The following is a 22,017-nucleotide window of genomic DNA, read 5'->3' on the forward strand; positions in this document are numbered from 1 at the left end:
GGTGCACCCTTCTTATATAACCCCCATGTACTGAATGTTATATCCTGTGCGCCCCCTCTTATACCTCCCCACCCCAGTACTACATGATGTACCCTGTGCCCTATTTTGTATATCCCCCAGTACTACATGATGTACCCTGTGCCCCCTCTTATATATCCCTCAGTACTGCATGGTGTACCCTGTGCCCGCTCTTATATATCCCCCAGTACATGGTGTACCCTGTGCCCCCTCATGTATATCCCCCAGTACTGCATGATGTACCCTGTGCCCCCTCATGTATATCCCTCAGTACTGCATGATGTACCCTGTGCCCCCTCATGTATATCCCCCAGTACTGCATGATGTACCCTGTGCCCCCTCATGTATATCCCTCAGTACCGCATGATGTACCCTGTGCCCCCTCATATATATACCCCAGTACTGCATGACGTACCCTGTGCCCCCTCTTGTATATCCCCCAGTACTGCATGATGTACCCCGTGCCCCCTCTTGTATATCCCCCAGTACTGCATGATGTACCCCGTGCCCCCTCTTGTATATCCCCCTGGGCACCCGTATACTGCTTGATGTACACTGTGCCCCAATCATATTTACCCCCCCCCCCCAGTACTGCATGATGTACTCTGTGCCCCCTCTTATATACCCCCAGTGCTGTGTGATGAACCCTGTGTTACCCCTCTTATTTACCCCCTACCCCATATACTGCACGATGTATTCTGTGCTCCTCTCTATCACCCCCGGTACTGCATGGTGCACACTGTGACCCCTGTTATATTACCCCCCCCCCCCCGGTACTGCATGGTGCACCCTTCTTATACAACCTACACGTACTGAATGTTATATCCTGTGCGCCCCCTCTTATACCTCCCCACCCCAGTACTACATGATGTACCCTGTGCCCCCTCATGTATGTCCCCCATTACTGCGTGCTGTACCCTGTGCCCCCTCATGTATGTCCCCCATTACTGCGTGATGTACCCTGTGCCCCTCTCTTATATCACCCCCAGTATTGCATGGTGAACACTGTGCCCCCCTTCTTACATACCCCGACCCCATGTACTGCATGATGTAGCCTCCTGTGCAACCTCTTATATACCCTGCACCCCCCAATGCTCCCTGGTATATACTCTACCCCCCTGTCCTCCACCCCCCAGTGTTGCCTGATTTATAGTGTACCCCCCTCCTGTCTAATAGTGCCCTCCACCCCCAGTATTGCATGGTGAACACTGTGCCCCCCTTCTTACATACCCCCACCCCATGTACTGCATGATGTAGCCTCCTGTGCAACCTCTTATATACCCTGCACCTGCCAATGCTCCCTGGTATATACTCTACCCCCCTGTCTCTGGCCTTCACCCCCCAGTGTTGCCTGATTTATAGTGCCCCCCCCCCCCCCCCCCCCGGTCTAATAGTGCCCTCCACCCCCAGTGCTTTTATATATATATGTCACCCCCCAATCTGGTGGTGTCCTTCAACCCCCAGTACTGCTCAACCTGTTGCTCTCCAGTTGCTGTGAAACTACATATCCCAGCATTCCCCTGCCATGGTTTTAGGATTCCCTAATAGCAGAACTTTGGCTGGGCATGCTGGGAGGTGTAGTTTCGCAACACATGCTCAGTATCCTTTTTCTTTTTTTTCCCTTTTAGGTGAAATTGTTGAATTCTACATTTATTTGTCTTTATTTCAGCTGCTCCTATTCGCTGCCGCAGCTTGTACTAGATACCGCAGGGTGTGTGACTGATAATCACAGCAGACCATCTGTTACTCTTATACACGTTGTCAACTGGCCACGGACACTTCTGCCCGATCCGTTACTGCACCCTGTGTGTGTCTCCTAATTACTGTGGGTTATATATATGGGGCCGCAATGTGCCCACAGCACTGAGCACGGAACATACAGTAACTGGACATATGAAGTAGTGTGCCCCTGATATGAGAGGTGGTAGAGCAGCAGCGGTCACTGGCAGAGTAAGCTATACCTGGGCATATAGGGAGGGAGCAGGGAGCCAGTGTAGAGGTGGAAGAGGAAAATGTGGTGGTCTGCAGGTTTGGGGTAAAGACTGGCATGGTGGACATTCAGCAGCCATGTCAGAGTCATGGAAAGATATAAGCACTTGGATGATGTCTGTCTCTTCTAGTCTGAGAGGTCAGTAGGTGCAGAGGGATGGAATGCGGGAGATGGAATAGAGTGCAGGGTCTCGGAAGACCCCAGACTGAGGACCTGGGAAAGATGGCAGTTATCTGCCCGATCCACTGATTATTGGTAGATTGTGCCGATAATTGCATAGTGTGTACCTGGGCACAAAAATTCTTCCATTATGCCCGACTGATGCAATGATCAGCCCAAGCTGTTAGTGCGTGTCCCCCAAAGTCACCAACAACATGCCGGCCCCCTTGCTGAGGTGTCTGTCCCCCTATGTCACCATCACTGGCATACCACTGAGGTGTCTGTTCCCCTCTGTGCTGTCTGATGTACACTGTATTCCCACCTCTTAGTATTTGTCCCCCTATGTCACCATCACTGGACCCCACTGAGGTGTCTGTCCCCCCTAAGTCACAGATGCCATGACTGGACCCCACTGAGGTGTCTGTCCCCCCTAAGTCACAGATGCCATGACTGGACCCCCACTGAGGTGTCTGTCCCCTCTGTGCTGCCTTAGTGTCTGTCCCCCTATGTCACCATCACTGGACCCCACTGAGGTGTCGCTGGGAACCTCCTGTCCTGTTATATAAGATATAATTGCAGAATGTTAATATTTGGCACAACTATATTTTCTGCAGCTGTCTCCGGGGTGTGTATGGTAAAACGCCCTGATACATATAATAATCTGACCCAGTGCACATAACTCCTGTTATATGGGGCCTTGTTGGTATAATCTAATCCCACTGCTCTGTGCTCTGCAGACAGAAGCTCAACTGTGTCCAGTTAGATTGAAAGCATTTTACGCTTGGTCGGGCTGCCATATAATGCGCTGGGAGTGGTGGTCCCGACTGCCATATACCGCGCTGGGGGCGATGACCCCGACTGCCATATACTGCGCTGGGAGCAGCACCCACCATAACAATCCTCTCCTATATCAGTGTCCCTACATGCACTCTCCCAGCCGGCCACAGAGGGGTTAATGCACGAAACATACAGGAATAACCCCCATTTCCCAGGGAAGGCGTGTAAGAGACCGTAATATGTTATTGCGTTACTCAGCATATCTCCTGAGCCCCATGTGCCCTGCCCACTACTATACACAGACATCCCATAATAAAATCTATTGATTCTGGCCAATTACAGACACATTGCAGGCAGCGGAGATCTTCCTGCTGCAGGTTGTACAGGAATAGACGGGAAGCGCTCGGGAATGTAGGATTGCTGGTTACATGGCAGTGATTACAATTTGCAAACATCAATAACTTTTCCTTTTTACCATGAAATGCACCAGAACTGGTGGCATGACGGACTATATCATGCGTTTAGGTTACTGTGGCTGCTTTTATGTGTTACCTAGTGTTCATTCTAGCACCCGCCATGTTTGAAAACCCATGCAGTTCCTCTTCCCTGCCTGGGGTGTTGCTGTCTGCTGTAGTGCTTCTAGCACAGTGTGGTCTGTATATCATCACTGATATGCAAACCAGACCTGTGCTAGAAACACCACAGCAGACAGTGACACCCCAGGCAGTGAACAGGAACTGCATGGGTTTTCAAAGTTAGCGGGTGATAGAATGAACACTGTTACCTCGCGGACAATAACAGGCATTTCACTGTGGCGTTTGTGCAAAAAGTGTGCTGGGAACATGTGCTTGTGTCTGTGCACACAGCTGCCTCACCTGTACAAGGTGCGCTGGGGGTTTGGTGTCTGTACACACAGCTGCCTCACCTGCACAAGGTGCGCTAGGGGTTTGGTGTCTGTGCACACAGCTGCCTCACCTGCACAAGGTGCGCTGGGGGTTTGGTGTCTGTGCACACAGCTGCCTCACCTGCGCAAGGTGTGCCGGGGGTTTGGTGTCTGTGCACGGAGCTGCCTCACCTGCACAAGGTGCGCTAGGGGTTTGGTGTCTGTGCACACAGCTGCCTCACCTGCACAAGGTGCGCTGGGGGTTTGGTGTCTGTGTACGGAGCTGCCTCACCTGCACAAGGTGCGCTAGGGGTTTGGTGTCTGTGCACACAGCTGCCTCACCTGCACAAGGTGCGCTAGGGGTTTGGTGTCTGTGCACACAGCTGCCTCACCTGCACAAGGTGCGCTAGGGGTTTGGTGTCTGTGCACGGAGCTGTCTCACCTGCACAAGGTGCGCTGGGGGTTTGGTGTCTGTGCACGGAGCTGTCTCACCTGCACAAGGTGAGCTGGGGGTTTGGTGTCTGTGCATGGAACTCTCTCACCTGCACAAGGTGCGCTAGGGGTTTGGTGTCTGTGCACGGAACTGTCTCACCTGCACAAGGTGCGCTGGGGGTTTGGTGTCTGTGCGCAGAGCTGCCTCACCTGCACAAGGTGTGCTCGGGGTTTGGTGTCTGTGCGCAGAGCTGCCTTACCTGCGCAAGGTGTGCTAGGGGTTTGGTGTCTGTGCACGGAGCTGCCTTACCTGCGCAAGGTGCGCTGGGGGTTTGGGTCTGTGCACGGAACTGTCTCACCTGCACAAGGTGCGCTGGGGGTTATGGTCTGTGCACGGAACTCTCTCACCTGCACAAGGTGTGCTTGGGGTTTGGTGTCTGTGTACGGAACTGCCTCACCTGTACAAGGTGCGCTGGGGATTTGGTGTCTGTGCACGGAACTGCCTCACCTGTACAAGGTGCGCTGGGGGTTTGGTGTCTGTGCACGGAACTGCCTCACCTGTACAAGGTGCGCTGGGGGTTTGGTGTCTGTGCACGGAACTGCCTCACCTGCACATGGTGTGCCCGGGGTTTGGTGTCTGTGCGCAGAGCTGCCTTATCTGCGCAAGGTGTGCTGGGGGTTTGGTGTCTGTGCATGGAACTGTCTCATTTGCACAAGGTGTGCTGGGGGTTTGGTGTCTCACCTACACTAGGTGCGCTGGGGGTTTGGTGTCTGTGCACTGAGCTGCCTCACTTGCACAAGGTGCGCTGGGGGTTATGGTCTGCACGGAACTGTCTCACCTGCACAAGGTGTGCTGCGGGTTTGGTGTCTGTGTACGGAGCTGTCTCACCTGCACAAGGTGTGCCGGGGGTTTGGTGTCTGTACGGAGCTGTCTCACCTGCACAAGGTGCGCTGGGGTTTTGGTGTCTGCACAGAACTGTCTCACCTGTACAAGGTGCGCTAGGGGTTTGGTGTCTGTGTACAGAGCTGTCTCACCTGCACAAGGTGCGCTGGGGGTTCGGTGTCTGTGTACGGAGCTGTCTCACTTGAACAAGGTGTGCTGGGGGTTTGGTGTCTGTGCACGGAGCTGTCTCACCTGCACAATGTGCGCTGGGGGTTTGGTGTCTGTGCACGGAGCTGTCTCGCCTGCACAAGGTGTGCCGGGGGTTTGGTGTCTGTGTACGGAGCTGTCTCACCTGCACAAGGTGTGCTGGGGGTTTGGTGTCTGTGCACGGAGCTGTCTCACCTACACTAGGTGCGCCGGGGGGTTTGGTGTCTGTGTACGGAGCTGTCTCACCTGCACAAGGTGCGCTGGGGTTTTGGTGTCTGCACAGAACTGTCTCACCTGTACAAGGTGTGCCGGGGGTTTGGTGTCTGTGCATGGAGCTGTCTCACCTGTACAAGGTGTGCCGGGGGTTTGGTGTCTGTGCACGGAGCTGTCTCACCTGCACAAGGTGCGCTGGGGGTTCGGTGTCTGTGTACGGAGCTGTCTCACCTGCACAAGGTGCGCTGGGGGTTTGGTGTCTGTGTACGGTGCTGTCTCACCTGTACAAGGTGTGCCTGGGGTTTGGTGTCTGTGTACGGAGCTGTATCACCTGCACAAGGTGTGCTGGGGGTTTGGTGTCTGTGTACGGAGATGTATCACCTGCACAAGGTGCGCTGGGGGTTTGGTGTCTGTGTACGGAGCTGTATCACCTGCACAAGGTGTGCCGGGGTTTGGTGTCTGTGCATGGAGCTGTCTCACCTGCACAAGGTGTGCCAGGGGTTTGGTGTGCCTATAAATATTCCGGCTGTAATTGCTCCCAGGCTGAGCTGCAGCAGTGAATGAAGGTCGTGTCCTTGGTGGGGTTGTTGGCAGAGGATGGGGGGTGCAACGTCTCGGAGATCTCCCTTCTGCTTCTGACAGGGTCTGGGCTGGTGTCATGTGCTCCCATCCACTTGTGCTTAGGCCGGTGGACGATGTGTAAATCTCTTGTGTCAGTGAAGACTTTCTGGTAGTGGCTACGATTCAGGACAAACATCGTTTCAAATAAAATCATTAATCCTTCAGTTCTGTTATACAGAGAGGTGTCATGTGACAGCCATGTGTGTTATACAGAGAGGTGTCATGTGACAGCCGTGTGTGTTATACAGAGAGGTGTCACGTGACAGCCATGTGTGTGTTATACAGAGAGGTGTCACGTGACAGCCATGTGTGTGTTATACAGAGAGGTGTCACGTGACAGCCATGTGTGTGTTATACAGAGAGGTGTCACGTGACAGCCATGTGTGTTATACAGAGAGGAGTCACGTGACAGCCATGTGTGTGTTATACAGAGAGGAGTCACGTGACAGCCATGTGTGTGTTATACAGAGAGGTGTCACGTGACAGCCATGTGTGTGTTATACAGAGAGGTGTCACGTGACAGCCGTGTGTGTGTGCGCGCGCTATACAGCTGTATGTCACGTGACATCGGTGGCACATGCCCGGTCCCCTTCAATGTATGTGTGTTATACAGAGAGATTCCATGTGTGTTATACAGAGGTGTCACGTGACAGCCATGTGTGCTATACAGAGAGGTGTCACGTGACGTCAGTGTGTGTGTGCGCTATACAGCTGTATGTCACGTGACATCGGTGGCACATGCCCGGTCCCCTTCAATGTATGTGTGTTATACAGAGAGATTCCATGTGTGTTATACAGAGGTGTCACGTGATGTCAGTGTGTTATACAGAGGTGTCATGTGATGTCCATGTGTTATACAGAGGTGTAGTGTGTTATACAGAGGTGTCACGTGATGTCTGTGTGTTATACAGAGGTGGCACGTGACGTCGGTGTGTGTGTGTGCGCTATACAGCGGTATGTCACTTGACATCGGAGCCACATGCCTGGTCCCCTTTCATGTAATGGAAAGTAACGATGAACCTGTTTTCTCCCCAGGACCTCCGTTCTCCCCTCAGCGTCTCATGGCGTCAGCATCCTTTGTGCCTGTTGGGTTCCACTATGAAACAAAGTATGTCGTGCTCAGCTTCCTGGGAAACCTGCCGCAGGAGAGCACCGGGGGAGAGCTCTCCGCCACCGAGCCAGGTGAGACTTGTGGTTCTACGGCAGTGGTGGCTAACCTTGTCACTCCAGCTGTTGCTGAACTACACATCCCAGCATGCCCTGCATAGGTTTTAGTATGGCCAAATAGTATAACTGTAGCAGGGCATGCTGGGATGTGTAGTTCAACAACAGCTGCAGTGTCAAGGTTAGCCATTACTGTTCTGCGGCCACTGAAGAACCACACGAATGTCGCTGTGCAAAATACATGTATATACAGAGTAAATACGGCCTGCTTCTGCATGTAGCCCACACATTTATTCTTACTCTGTAATTAGATTTCAGTTTGTAGACGCCCCTCTCTGCGCATGTTACATCTGCCCCCCTGCAGTGCAGCATAGACATCTGCCGTCACTGTGGTGGTCCCAGGCGGCCGACATGACACCATAACAGTCTCTTGCACCCCAGACAGTGTCTATCCTGTACCATCAGCGCCCGGTGTATTCCTCCCTCCTCTCCCGGCCTGTGACTAGCGAGTTCCTTTGTGCCGAGCGCGGCAGCGGCTGCTGCTTTTCTCGTGCTTTCCGCTTGGCCTCTGATTCCGTCTGACAGGCTGTCAGGTGAAATCAGGATCTCGCGGCTGACTGGTGATCTCCTACCAGGCTGCCGACACAGAGTCCTCCCCCTGTTCTCACAGATCGCCGACTCTCAGGCATCCGAACAGCTACAAACTGCTGACGCCAGTTACCTGCAGAGATAAACCCTATTATCTGCTGTTACTCATCCGTGGAGATCCCGGGGGTAGGGGCAGCCGCTGGGCACTCGTGTCTGGGTGGTTCTCCTGCCGTGGTGGGTACACCTGTGCTACCAGGTGGTGGATGTCCTCCGGAGATCGGTCCTGTCCTGCCCAATTCATTTAGATACTTTTATTTATAGTAATAGATTGAACTTCTTTTTGGTAGAATATTGAAATAACTTTTCTGTACATTATAGAGTTAGAATAAAGCTAAAGTGATTATAGCTAGATTGTGGATGAGAGGTGAAGCTCCGAGTATATCAGCCTGGACCTCCCTGGTCAATGAAACAGTGAGTCATGAAAAATTTGTATACCTGTCCAGAAATAGTGAGAAAAAGTTTCACTCCATATGGTATAAATGGTTGGAGTCTACATATTCAACAAGAAATAACCCCTAAAAAACTTAACGCCTTGGGTCTAGTACCCTACTATATGATAAATCTCCTAAATTGTGATGGGACCAATAATAATACTTTCCCGTTAGTTATTATGTGAATACACCCCGACACTTGGATACCGATGCCTTGTACCTCAACAACTACAAATACTACCTACGGCATTGAGACCTGCCACAGGAGGACCCCAACACATTCCTTGTACCTTTGTCTTGAAATACTTCCTATAGACTACCTGTGCGCGATGCGCATAAATCACACCTGAAACTAATCTAAACCCTAGAGATGCTTGTTGTTCATTAATATCATGAACCTTACATTGATTGGATACCATTATGTGTACTGTACTACTATATATTTGTATACAGATATCACCCTTTATATATTCACACAATGTAACCCTCTAACGGATGAGGGAACCTGCAATTATGTACTAAGTCTTGCTTGTTTGTATGCGTTTTGTTCTTGTGTTGTTTTTTGTTCTTAATGCATTAAAAAAAATAAATAAAAAACAATCAAAATTTATTGAATTAAAAAATAGTTAGAATAATTTATATTTGTCCTTCGTGCTGCGTTATTTGTGTAATTAGGGGAACCCTAAAAATGTTTCCCCAAATGTTTTGTCATTTATAAGCAAATCCAGGTCATGATGTTTCATATTTATTTATTTATTTATATATATATATATATATATATATATATATATATATATATATATATATATATATATATATATATATATATATATCTCTATATATATATATATCTCTATATATATCTCTATATCTATATATATATATATATATATATCTCTCTATATATATCTCTATATCTATCTATATATATATATATATAGATATATATATATAGATATATATATATCTATATATATATATATATATATATATATATATATATATATATATATATATATATATATAGATAGAGATATATATCTAGCTTAGTGTGGTCTGTACTCGCCATGCATGTCAAGTCACATGACTGGGTCTGCCCTCATCCAATCAGGTTGCTTCCAGTACTCAGACAGGGAGCTTTTAAAATCCTGGAGATTAGTACTTGTGTCCGTAATTCCGGTGTCCTGGGGGTTACCATAGACCAGGCGTGTGTCCGTAATTCCGGTGTCCTGGGGGTTACCACAGACCAGGCGTGTGTCCGTAATTCCGGTGTGCTGGAGGTTACCACAGACCAGGCGTGTGTCCGTAATTCCGGTGTGCTGGAGGTTACCACAGACCAGGCGTGTGTCCGTAATTCCGGTGTGCTGGAGGTTACCATAGACCAGGCGTGTGTCCGTAATTCCGGTGTCCTGGGGGTTACCATAGACCAGGCGTGTGTCCGTAATTCCGGTGTGCTGGAGGTTACCATAGACCAGGCGTGTGTCCGTAATTCCGGTGTCCTGGGGGTTACCATAGACCAGGCGTGTGTCTGTATTTCCGGTGTCCTGGGGGTTACCATAGACCAGGCGTGTGTCCGTAATTCCGGTGTCCTGGGGGTTACCATAGACCAGGCGTGTGTCCGTAATTCCGGTGTCCTGGGGGTTACCATAGACCAGGCGTGTGTCCGTAATTCCGGTGTCCTGGGGGTTACCATAGACCAGGCGTGTGTCCGTAATTCCGGTGTCCTGGGGGTTACCACAGACCAGGCGTGTGTCCGTAATTCCGGTGTCCTGGGGGTTACCATAGACCAGGTGTTATACATGCCTGACTTCTCGTTCGATTTCCTGAAAGGACTGTAGGAATAGTGGATGCAGTGATTGGCGGTTACTGTACATGCTGAGATATTGGTTCTCTTTCAGGAGTCCCGCAGCCCTTGGACCCACCACCGCTGGCTGGAGAACAGCTGGAGAAGATTAAGGCAGAGATAGACGAGCGCCTGAAGAGGCTGGAGGAGGAGATCTCAGCAGGTGCGTGTTCTCCATGAGCGATTAGCGTTCCTTGGGTGCTGCTGTAACTCTCGCTATAGAAACATGACGGCAAAGATGGCCGCTCCCTGTGTAACCAATTATAAATGTTCTTGGGGTTTTAAACTACTTAGACACCTCTTTATTAGGTGTAAAGGAACCAAAAGTGTACTCTATAGCAAGGGGAGAGCTTTTGCATTTGCACCGATTTAGTTTCCTGATTTAGGAACTAACCAATCAGCTCGCTGTCTGGTTCTGACACGGATTAAAGCAGAGATCTTATTGGCTGGTTGTTTATTTCCTGTTGCTGCTGCTCTCAGGGACTGGTTTACCCTTTGTCTGGTTTGTACGTTTCTCACACATGTTCTGCTATTGCCTGTGATTCTGACACGCGGCCTGTCTGTACTCTTATCCCTTCAGCCTTCGCTAGCACCGGCTTCGACATTCACACCTCCCCGGTCTTCAGCCCGGTCAGTCCCGAAACTTCCATTGAGGACTGTCTGGCACCGCTTGTGGAGAGGATGCGCCTGGAGATCCGGGAACCACTGAGGATCGCCTTACAGAGGCTGCTGAGCGGGTGAGTGAGCCACCAGTGGGGGGCGCCAGTCCAGAGACGATATGTACTGCAGTCCCCTGCTCTGAGGCAAACTGCGCCTCATCTTTACCGCACGCGCTTCTGTCTTCCCCGTAGTCCATAGTTGGAGCTGGTAGGAGGATCCTGGGCTGGAGCGGGAACTTGTTCGCATTACATTAGATCACCAGATACTGTATATGTAATGGCACAGAAGATGGGGTGAGAATAGGCCCCTGATGCGGTTCGATAAGCGCTTACTATTTGTATCATTACCATTATTCCTGTACAATGTTAGTGCTGTAAGGACCCGGTTATTCGGAGTTAGAATGTATTTGCATAGATCTGTCTCTCACTCTGTCCGTGTCTCAGAGGGGATTCAGTAATAGGACAGGATATGCGGATGAGACCCCTGATCGCATGTGTTCACCCCCACAGGGCTCTGACGTATGACGCGTTTAAGAAGGAATCGGAGGACGCAGCGGTACACACTAGCAGCTGGAATAAGGTATGTGACATGGATGTAGAATTGTGCCAGGCTCTCCCTGCCCTCCTCCTGGCACAATTTGATTCATGTGCCCTATGGCATAGGAGGAGCTGGGAGCTGTCACTCATGCCGCCTGCGCCCTTGGCATACAGCACCGTACATGTGATTACCCCGTGCACATAAACGATGCCACAGATAATGTAGACTGAGGTTTTGCAGCAGGTTTCTGGCAGGCGGCGTGAGACCTATTGGTGCATGTAACGGCAGCCGGTGTCTGTATGACTTGTAACGCAGCCGCCTTCCTCTCTGGGGTTATCTGTCCGATCCCGAGGTGTCTGTGACCGGAGCACGGTGCGGAAGTGTGCGATCTAACCGCCGGTTCCCTCTCTGGGGTTATCTGTCCGATCCTGAGGTGTCTAACTGCCGGTTCCCTCTCTGGGGTTATCTGTCCGATCCTGAGGTGTCTAACTGCCGGTTCCCTCGCTGGGGTTATCTGTCCAATCCCGAGGTGTCTGACCGAAGCACTGTGCGGGAGTGTGCGATCTAACCGCCGGTTCCCTCTCTCTGGGGTTATCTGTCCGATCCCAAGGTGTCTAACTGCCGGTTCCCTCGCTGGGGTTATCTGTCCAATCCCGAGGTGTCTGACCGAAGCACTGTGCGGGAGTGTACGATCTAACCGCCGGTTCCCTCTCTCTGGGGTTATCTGTCCGATCCCGAGGTGTCTAACTGCCGGTTCCCTCGCTGGTGTTATCTGTCCAATCCCGAGGTGTCTGACCGAAGCACTGTGCGGGAGTGTGCGATCTAACCGCCGGTTCCCTCTTTGGGGTTATCTGTCCGATCCCGAGGTGTCTGTGACCGGAGCACTGTGCGGGAGTGTGCGATCTAACCATCGGTTATCTGTCCGATCCCGATGTGTCTGACTGGAGCACTGTGCGGGAGTGTGCGGTCTAACCGCTGGTTCCCTCTCTGGGGTTATCTGTCCGATTCCGAGGTGTCTGTGACCGGAGCACTGCGGGAGGGTGGGGTCTAACCGCCGGTTCCCTCGCTGAGGTTATCTGTCCGATCCCGAGGTGTCTGACCGAAGCACTGTGCGGGAGTGTGCGGTCTAACCGCTGGTTCCCTCTCTGGGGTTATCTGTCCGATCCCGAGGTGTCTGTGACCGGAGCACTGCGGGAGGGTGGGGTCTAACCGCCGGTTCCCTCGCTGAGGTTATCTGTCCGATCCCGAGGTGTCTGACCGGAGCACTGTGCGGGAGTGTGCGATCTAATCACCGGTTATCTGTCCGATCCCGAGGTGTCTGTGACCGGAGCACTGTGCGGGAGGGTGGGGTCTAACCGCCGGTTTTCTCTCTGGGGTTATCTGTCCAATTTCGCGGTCTCTTATAGCTAAGAACCAGAAGTGTCTGTGACCGGAGCACTGTGCGGGCGTGTGCAATCTAACCACCGGTTCCCTCTTGTTTCGCTGCAGGTGCTGGTGCCTCTGTTCCTGTTACAGTGCCTCCTGGTGGAGCAGACGAGACGCGGCGACCAATCCCTGGACATCCTTGTGCAAATCGGAGTCTCTTACATAGAGGAAGTGTGTGCGGACTACATTATCCAGCAAGGAGGATGGGTGAGTAGTGCGCTGACACACATGTGCGACTAGTTCCTCTGCTGTTTGATGCACACACGTGTAGCGGGTAACTGGTGTCTGTCCGTTACGTACTACATGCCTGCTTTAAGGAAAATAATGTGAGAGTCCCCTCGGTTAGATGGGAGCGCTGGTTACCTGTGTCGGCCAGTTGTTTCTGCGGGTAGCTGGCGCCCCCTGCGGGAATTTTGCCTTCGTGGCCCTATTCTTGGCTTGGGGTCTGTGTACATGACGCCTGAGCCCAGTCACCAGTTTCTCTCCTGCACTTTGATCCCTGCAGTCCGTGTCTGCTTCCCCCACCTCCCCCAGAGACCCGGGATCAGAGGGCCCGTCCATCCGGCTGCTGAAGGTAAATTCTCCCGGTCTCCGGTTGCAGATGAGACTTCTGTCCTGAGGCGTCTCCTGTGTGCAGCTCCTGGTCCTGTGTCTCTCCCGCCTGCCCTCCGCGTACCTCATACCTCACCCCTAGTGTCAGATAACAGCCTACGGCTATATATGCAGATCTATACTCCAGACTGACATCCTGTGTGGTGAAATCTGTATTTCGTACACATACACACGTGATCTGGTGGGCACAGGCGGCTTCTATGTCACTTGGTGCCCGCGTTCTGCAGACAGGGCGATTATAGCTGTCTAATAAGGGAATGCTATATCCTGTGATTACTGGTACACCCGACCATAGAGGGGTACTGTAATATTCCGGGGGGGCCCGTATGGCAGGAAAGTGCGGTTACCCTGGGTTACACTAGGGAGGTCCCGTTGGCTACCTCGTCAGACACTTGCCCTAATCATCGTTAGTATGGTTATGATTACCTTGCGGTGTCCCGCTGTGCCCTCCCAAGACCGCTGATCGCCAGCCGAGGAGCGCGGAGGGGACATCGGTCGTACATTTGGCGCTGTACTGGAATATAAGCGTATAATATCGGACTGTGACCAGCATGTTCCGTATCAGTAGGTATTGTGTGCCCGGTGTGTGTGGTAACACCAGAGTGGGCACTGTAACCTGCTTCATTCTATCTGGTTTTTATCCTTTGCTGTAGCTTTGTGGGCACTGGGAGCGGGTGGTCTGCTTGTCGGTGTGAATGGACACCCTGTCCGGGCCGCGGGGCAGTGCTGGGACAAGAACTGCCTGTCTGTTGGTATGTGGGAGTGGAGGTAGTGCTGTACCGTCTGTGTTTTGTGGGGGTGCTAGATGGCACCGTGCCCACCTGTGGGTGCTCGGAGTTTGAGAACGGCTGCATGTGGGAGGGGGAGTGAAGGTAGTGTGTGTGTGTGTGGGGGGGGGGGTCCTACATGGCACCGGGCCCACCTGTGAGTGCTCGGAGTTTGAGAACGGCTGCATGTGGGAGGGGGAGTGAAGGTAGTGTGTGTGGGGGGGGGTAGATGGCACCGGGCCCACCTGTGAGTGCTCGGAGTTTGTGAACGGCCATCTCTGGGTATGTGGGAGGGGACGTGGAGGTAGGGATGTCCTAGATGACACCGGGCCCACCTGTGGGTGCTTGGGGGTTGAGTACGGCAGTCTGTGTGTGGGGGGGGGGGGGCTTTCCTTCTGGTCACTATTTTCTGCTGTTCCGCTCAGACTACAACCATTGGTACTTGTTTCCTAGCACGGCCATACCGATTTGCATCGGGGTGATCGTGTCGGAAAAATCGCGTCGGTCGCATCGCATGCGATCGACCCGATTTTTACATTGAATCAAATGTGAATAGGGTCCCTGGGACCCTATTTTACATTGGATTCAATGTAAAGTATTCCCCAGACCCCCAATTTAAACCCCTGAACGGCAGCCCGCGATTGACGCCAACCCGAAGCGTGGCGAGCGGCGGCGGTGCGCGTCCTCCGACCTTTTCATACCCCTACTATCCACGGCGGCGTGGAGTTGAGAATATAAAGTGTGGCGAGCGGACGGGTATAACTTCACAGGTATACGCGTCCCCTCGCGGGGCTGCGCTCGCCACGCTTCGGGCTGCGATGATTGGAATTAATAAATAACTTTTATTCAGAGTTCACTTAAAATATATTGGCGTCAATAATAAATGAATGAAACATATCAAGCATTATAATGGCACAAGACCGACGCGATGCTCCTGATTTCAATGTTAAAAATATTTTAACATTAAAGCCTATGGCAAAATCGCGGGCATCGCGTCGGGGACCATGTTAATGCACGCGACCGACGCGATGCCCGCGATTTTGCCTTTACCGGCAAAATGGACCTGATTTCAAAGGAAATCGGGTCCATCACGATGCCCGCGATTGTGGCCGTGCTAGGAAACAAGTACCCAACCAGTACACGGTGGTATTATGAACGGATTACATGTACAAGGACACGTTTATGTATGTTACATGTCATGGGACAGCCCTGCTGTGAAATGATCTAGAACGTGATACATTATAGGACCACCCTTAGCTAGGTTATAGACCCCGGGACCTTTGCTCCTCGGTGTCCCCAGGACTCGCTCTCTCCCAGAAGCAACTCAGACCTGATAATGACCTAGCCCCGGCCTCCAGCTGTGATGTGAGACCCGGGGACCTGCAGCCGGCTTCTCTCCCTGCTGCTGCTGCTTCCCGGCATCACTTTGGCATCAGATTGCTGTTTGTTTTGCAGCCGCGTCAGAGCCTAAATAAAAGTGGGTCGCTGTGCGCGCCCGTAGCACTGTGCACGAGCTCCCCGTCCCTGCTCCTCCCGCGTCTTGTGCAGATGTGTCAGTGTCTCCTCTTCACTGAGAAGTGCAGCACTCCAGCTGTCTCACTGGGTAAGAGCTCTCTCATTATATGTCCTCTGTTTATCCAGCTGGGGGGGGTGGCGGGGGTCTGGCTCTCAGGAGGGGGGTTACCCTCCTCTCCCTGCACCGTGAGACCTCCCTTGTTAAATGTCTGTAGATCAGAAGGACTCGTATTACTAGAACAGTGATGCCCGTTCTCACCCGTCTGGTTATTGTGTGTTAGTGCCCTTATCTTCCGTTATTTTTATTCATACGCATGCTACGGTGACATACGTTGTTCATGGCTTGAGGGGAACAAGTTTTGTGGACTGTCAGCTCTTTGGGCAAGGTGAGGATAGCCCCCTCATCCCCCTCCTTACAAGGGATCAGATTGCTGTTATACGGACTTGCCTGGACTAGATGAAGCTGTCTGTCGTTGTCCCCATTATATAAGTGTATCTGACCTCGTTGTTGTCTGTAATGTAAAGGGCCGTCCCTAACGACTGGGGCATGTTCCGTAATGACTCATTGTAAATGTACAGTAATTATTGTGCAGTGATTAATAAGAGGCTTGTATGCATGTCGGTGCCGCGGTGGTGAAGGGGTTAATGCTGGGCCGGGAACGTCCTGGGTGCAAGGTGTTAATTCCGTCAGTTTACAAGTGCGGACTGGTGCGGCAGTCACTGGCCCTGACATTCCATTCACACCAGCCCTTGGCGCAGACCCTGAGAATCCACTGAGCCCCGGAGCACTTGTGTAGCGCACGCTGGCTGTGTAAGGACGCCGCTGCCGGAGCGCTCGCTATGTCACCACAGTGTCATTATACCATTTCTGTCATTATTAGGTAGGGACTAGTGAAACAGCTGAGGTATGAGGTAAATAATGCCTCAGGAGTTAGTGACTTTGCCGCCACCTACCCATGATGGGAGCAGCCATTTTGTCATCGGAACCAGTCTTTATCAGACTGCAGCCTGTCCACTCAGGAAGGATCAGAGACTTCCATCCTTAATGATACTGGTTCTGCTTCCAAGATGGCCGCCGCCTCTGTGTCGCTGTGACAGTCTGTAGAATGAATTTGTGGTAATGGTGCCCTGACAGTGCGAGGCGCTAGTAAGTAAGGGGAGCCCTTGGTCTCTACACAATGGCTGCCCCCACCACAGCCTCTGGAAATGGCTTCCTATGTGCTGTACGTGCTGTACGTTTATGCTCATCCTGGGACTTCCTTAACACCTGGCTAGTGTAATTCCTATGAATCTCTTCATTTCCCTTCATGTGTTTCGGCAGCATGAGCCCAGGGCAGTGAATGCAGATACAGAGGTGCGCACGATACATGTTATGTAAGCAGTGGTTCGTGCTGTGCTGGATGATGCCACTCTCTGCCCCCGGGGGGCGCTGTTATCTGTCTGGCTGATATAATCAATGTCAGATTCCCAGCTCTGTGCTCAGAATTACAGCAGATAAGTGCAGATATCCGGGATTATCCGCAGCTGTGGAGTCTCCCTGTAACAGCGCTGATCGGGTGCCCTCCCAGCGCTGCCCGCTGCCTATGAGCCCATGTCTGCATCTGGCGTGTTATTATGCACAGGAAAGTAGGGCAGTGCGTGCAGTATGTGGCAGACATGTGGCCGGTTATATAACCAGTGGCCGGGAGCGTCGGAGAGGAGGATATCACTGGTCTGTGACATTCCTGCATCTAAAGTGGCATTACCGCCTGCAAAACACATTTCCCAGTCTCCTTGCATATTATAGGGGCGTGCGCCCGTCTCCCCTACCTCCATAGGGCAGGATATGCCCGCAGTACAATCACCCAGTATCCATATATATATAATATAATCACAGCTCTCCCAAGGACAATGCTTTATTACAATTGTGCAGACTTGGATGGTTCTTATTTCTAGGGGGATGAAATTCCCAAATATTTCTGCTACAGCTGTGATCAGAGTGCATGGGGTGTGACAGTCACCCTCTTACGGGTCATACGGTAATTATACTGTATAATAGTCCCAGCTGCTCCTGTCTGACCGCTGTTTGAGCGTACAATCACCTCCCCATTATCGCGTCCAATCAATGTTCTCATTTTTTTTGTATCTGTGATAAATATTTCTTGATATTTTCATTTAATTTAACCAATCAGAATGGCTGCTCCCACTGCTGCTAACAAGACGTGGGGGAGGGTCTGCACAGAACATCTGGCTCCTCTTACGTTTTATCCATTTATTACCAGTTACTTATATAGCGCACACATATTCTGCAGCGCTGTACAGAGAATAGTAGAACAGTCCTTGCCCCAGTGAAGCTTACAATCTATATTCCCTACCTCATGCACACAGACATTCTATGGTTAATGTGTTGTCAGCCAAATAACCTACCAGCTTATATTTTGGTTGTAGGAGGAAACTGGAGTGCCCGGAGGAAACCCACTCAAGCATGGGAGAATATAAAAACTCCACACAGTTAGGGCCATGGTGGGAATGGAACCCATGACCTCAGTGCTGTGAGGCAGTAATGCTAACCATTACACCGTCCGTACTGCCCCGTATATATAACACATGATGGGGATAGAACCCATGATCTCAGCGCTGTGAGGCAGTAACGCTAACCATTACACCGTCCGTACTGCCCCATATATATAACACATGGTGGGGATAGAGCCCATGACCTCAGCGCTGTGAGGCAGTAATTCTAACCATTACACCATCCGTACTGCCCTGTATATATAACACATGGTGGGGATAAAACCCATGACCTCAGTGCTGTGAGGCAGTAATGCTAACCATTACACCATCTGTACTGCCCCGTATATATAACACATGGTGGGGATAGAACCCATGACCTCAGTGCTGTGAGGCAGTAATGTAACCATTACACCATCCATACTGCCCCGTATATATAACACATGGTGGGAATAGAACCCATGACCTCAGCGCTGTGAGGCAGTAATATTAACCATTACACCTCCCGTACTACCCCGTATATATAACACATGGTGGGAATAGAACCCATGACCTCAGTGCTGTGAGGCAGTAATGCTAACCATTACACCATCCGTACTGCCCTGTATATATAACACATGGTGGGGATAGAACCCATGACCTCAGCGCTGTGAGGCAGTAATGTAACCATTACACTGTCCGTACTGCCCCGTATATATAACACAAGGTGGGAATAGAACCCATGACCTCAGTGCTGTGAGGCAGTAATGTAACCATTAAAACATCCGTACTGCCCCAATATATATAACACATGGTGGGGATAGAACCCATGACCTCAGTGCTGTGAGGCAGTAATGCTAACCATTACACCATCCGTACTGCCCCGTACATACTGTATAACACATGGTGGGGATAGAACCCATGACCACAGTGCTGTGAGGCAGTAACGCTAACCATTACACCGTCCGTACTGCCCCATATATATAACACATGGGGCGGTATTCAATGAGCCTGATTCGCCAGGTTTTTATGGCGAATTTGTGCTGTTTGGCGAATTTCTGACTAAAACGGTGAATCACCCTATTCAATGACCACATGGCGAATACATTTCAAGGTTTTTTTCACCATGATTCACCGAGTAGCAATCGCTATCTTTTTATGGTGAAGTGGAATGTGAACTTTTAAAATAAAGTGTTTTGTTTTTTTACATTTGGTGTAAAAAAATCAGGAATTTTATTCTGAGGGGGGGGGCATGCTATTTTTATTCATGTGCTGTAAGCACATGAATATATATTTAATTTAAAAAAATATATATATATTTATTTTTTTACACAGCAGCCAGCAGGGGGCGCCGGAGCCGAGCCGCTCATTACATATTCATATATTCACTGCACCCGATCGTTACGATCGTGTGTAGTGAATATACGCTCCCCTGCTGGCACCCCCGGGGGGCAGCCTGTGCTGCCTGGCACCCGGGGAGCCCACCTACCCCCCACAAAGTTCTTGTGCAGGCAGAGAGACTACCATCTCTCTGCCTGGCACCGTCCTCAGGCTCCCTGCGGCAATCGCCGCAGGAGCTCATATTCGTCAGTCAGGGGCAGCGAGCCCCTGACACGTTGAATACCGGAGCCCGCCGGCTCCGGAATGTGGCGAATGTGCAGCGAATCCTAAAAAGGATTCGCTACACCTCGCAGGTATTCTCATTGAATACCGCCCATGGTGGGGATAGAGCCCATGACCTCAGTGCTGTGAGGCAGTAATGCGAACCATTACACCATCCGTACTGCCCCGTATATATAACACATGGTGGGGATAGAACCCATGACCTCAGTGCTGTGAGGCAATAATGTAACCATTACACCATCCGTACTGCCCCGTATATATAACACATGGTGGAGATAGAACCCATGACCTCAGTGCTGTGAGGCAGTAATGCTAACCATTACACCATCTGTACTGCCCCGTATATATAACACATGGTGGGGATAGAACCCATGACCTCAGTGCTGTGAGGCACTAATATAACCATTACACCATCCGTACTGCCCCGTGTTTATAACACATGGTGGGGATAGAACCCATGACCTCAGTGCTGTGAGTCAGTAATGTAACCATTACACCATCCGTACTGCCCCGTATATATAACACATGGTGGGAATAGAACCCGTGACCTCAGTGCTGTGAGGCAGTAATGCTAACCATTACACCATCTGTACTGCCCCGTATATATAACACATGGTGGGGATAGAACCCGTGACCTCAGTGCTGTGAGGCACTAATATAACCATTACACCATCCGTACTGTCCCGTATATATAACACATGGTGGGAATAGAACCCGTGACCTCAGTGCTGTGAGGCAGTAATGCTAACCATTACACCATCTGTACTGCCCCGTATATATAACACATGGTGGGGATAGAACCCGTGACCTCAGTGCTGTGAGGCAGTAATGCTAACCATTACACCATCTGTACTGCCCCGTATATATAACACATGGTGGGGATAGAACCCGTGACCTCAGTGCTGTGAGGCAGTAATGCTAACCATTACACCATCTGTACTGCCCCGTATATATAACACATGGTGGGGATAGAACCCGTGACCTCAGTGCTGTGAGGCACTAATATAACCATTACACCATCCGTACTGCCCCGTATATATAACACATGGTGGGAATAGAACCCGTGACCTCAGTGCTGTGAGGCAGTAATGCTAACCATTACACCATCTGTACTGCCCCGTATATATAACACATGGTGGGGATAGAACCCGTGACCTCAGTGCTGTGAGGCACTAATATAACCATTACACCATCCGTACTGCCCCGTATATATAACACATGGTGTGGATAGAACCCGTGACCTCAGTGCTGTGAGGCAGTAATGTAACCATTACACCATCCGTACTGCCCCGTATATATAACACATGGTGGGAATAGAACCTGTGACCTCAGTGCTGTGAGGCAGTAATGCTAACCATTGCACCTTCCGTACTGCCCTGTATATATAACACATGGTGGGAATAGAACCCATGACCACAGTGCTGTGAGGCAGTAATGTAACCATTACACCGTCCGTACTGCCCCGTATATATAACACATGGTGGGAATAGAACCCATGACCACAGTGCTGTGAGGCAGTAATGCTAACCATTACACCATCTGTACTGCCCCGTATATATAACACATGGTGGGGATAGAACCCATGACCTCAGTGCTGTGAGGCAATAATGTAACCATTACACCATCCGTACTGCCCCCTATATATAACACATGGTGGGGATAGAACCCATGACCTCAGTACTGTGAGGCACTAATATAACCATTACACCATCCGTACTGCCCCGTGTATATAACACATGGTGGGGATAATAGAACCCATGACCTCAGTGCTGTGAGTCAGTAATGTAACCATTACACCATCTGTACTGCCCCGTATATATAACACATGGTGGGAATAGAACCCGTGACCTCAGCGCTGTGAGGCAGTAATGCTAACCATTACACCTTCCGTACTGCCCTGTATATATAACACATTGTGGGGATAGAACCCGTGACCTCAGTTCTGTGAGGCACTAATATAACCATTACACCATCCGTACTGCCCCGTATATATAACACATGGTGGGAATAGAACCCGTGACCTCAGCGCTGTGAGGCAGTAATGCTAACCATTACACCATCTGTTCTGCCCCGTATATATAACACATGGTGGGAATAGAACCCGTGACCTCAGTGCTGTGAGGCAGTAATACACCATCTG

The 22,017-nt window shown here is 50.8% G+C and overlaps 1 protein-coding gene across 2 annotated transcripts in view; it reads left to right on the forward strand.

The window, feature by feature from the left end:
* The window catches only part of BCL2L13 (BCL2 like 13), a 37,671-nt gene that overhangs the window by 8,311 nt on the left and 7,343 nt on the right, over positions 1-22,017 (forward strand). For both annotated transcript variants that reach the window (XM_083180891.1, XM_083180892.1), the window contains exons 2-6: positions 7,219-7,365; positions 10,325-10,432; positions 10,850-11,006; positions 11,439-11,508; positions 12,955-13,098. In XM_083180891.1, coding sequence (XP_083037017.1) covers positions 7,219-7,365; positions 10,325-10,432; positions 10,850-11,006; positions 11,439-11,508; positions 12,955-13,098 — 626 coding nt within the window. The remainder of the gene's footprint in view (positions 1-7,218; positions 7,366-10,324; positions 10,433-10,849; positions 11,007-11,438; positions 11,509-12,954; positions 13,099-22,017) is intronic.

Source organism: Crinia signifera, chromosome 4 (genome assembly GCF_055691185.1).
Source record: "Crinia signifera chromosome 4, ASM5569118v1, whole genome shotgun sequence".
In the NCBI taxonomy this organism is placed as follows: Eukaryota; Metazoa; Chordata; class Amphibia; order Anura; family Myobatrachidae; genus Crinia; species Crinia signifera.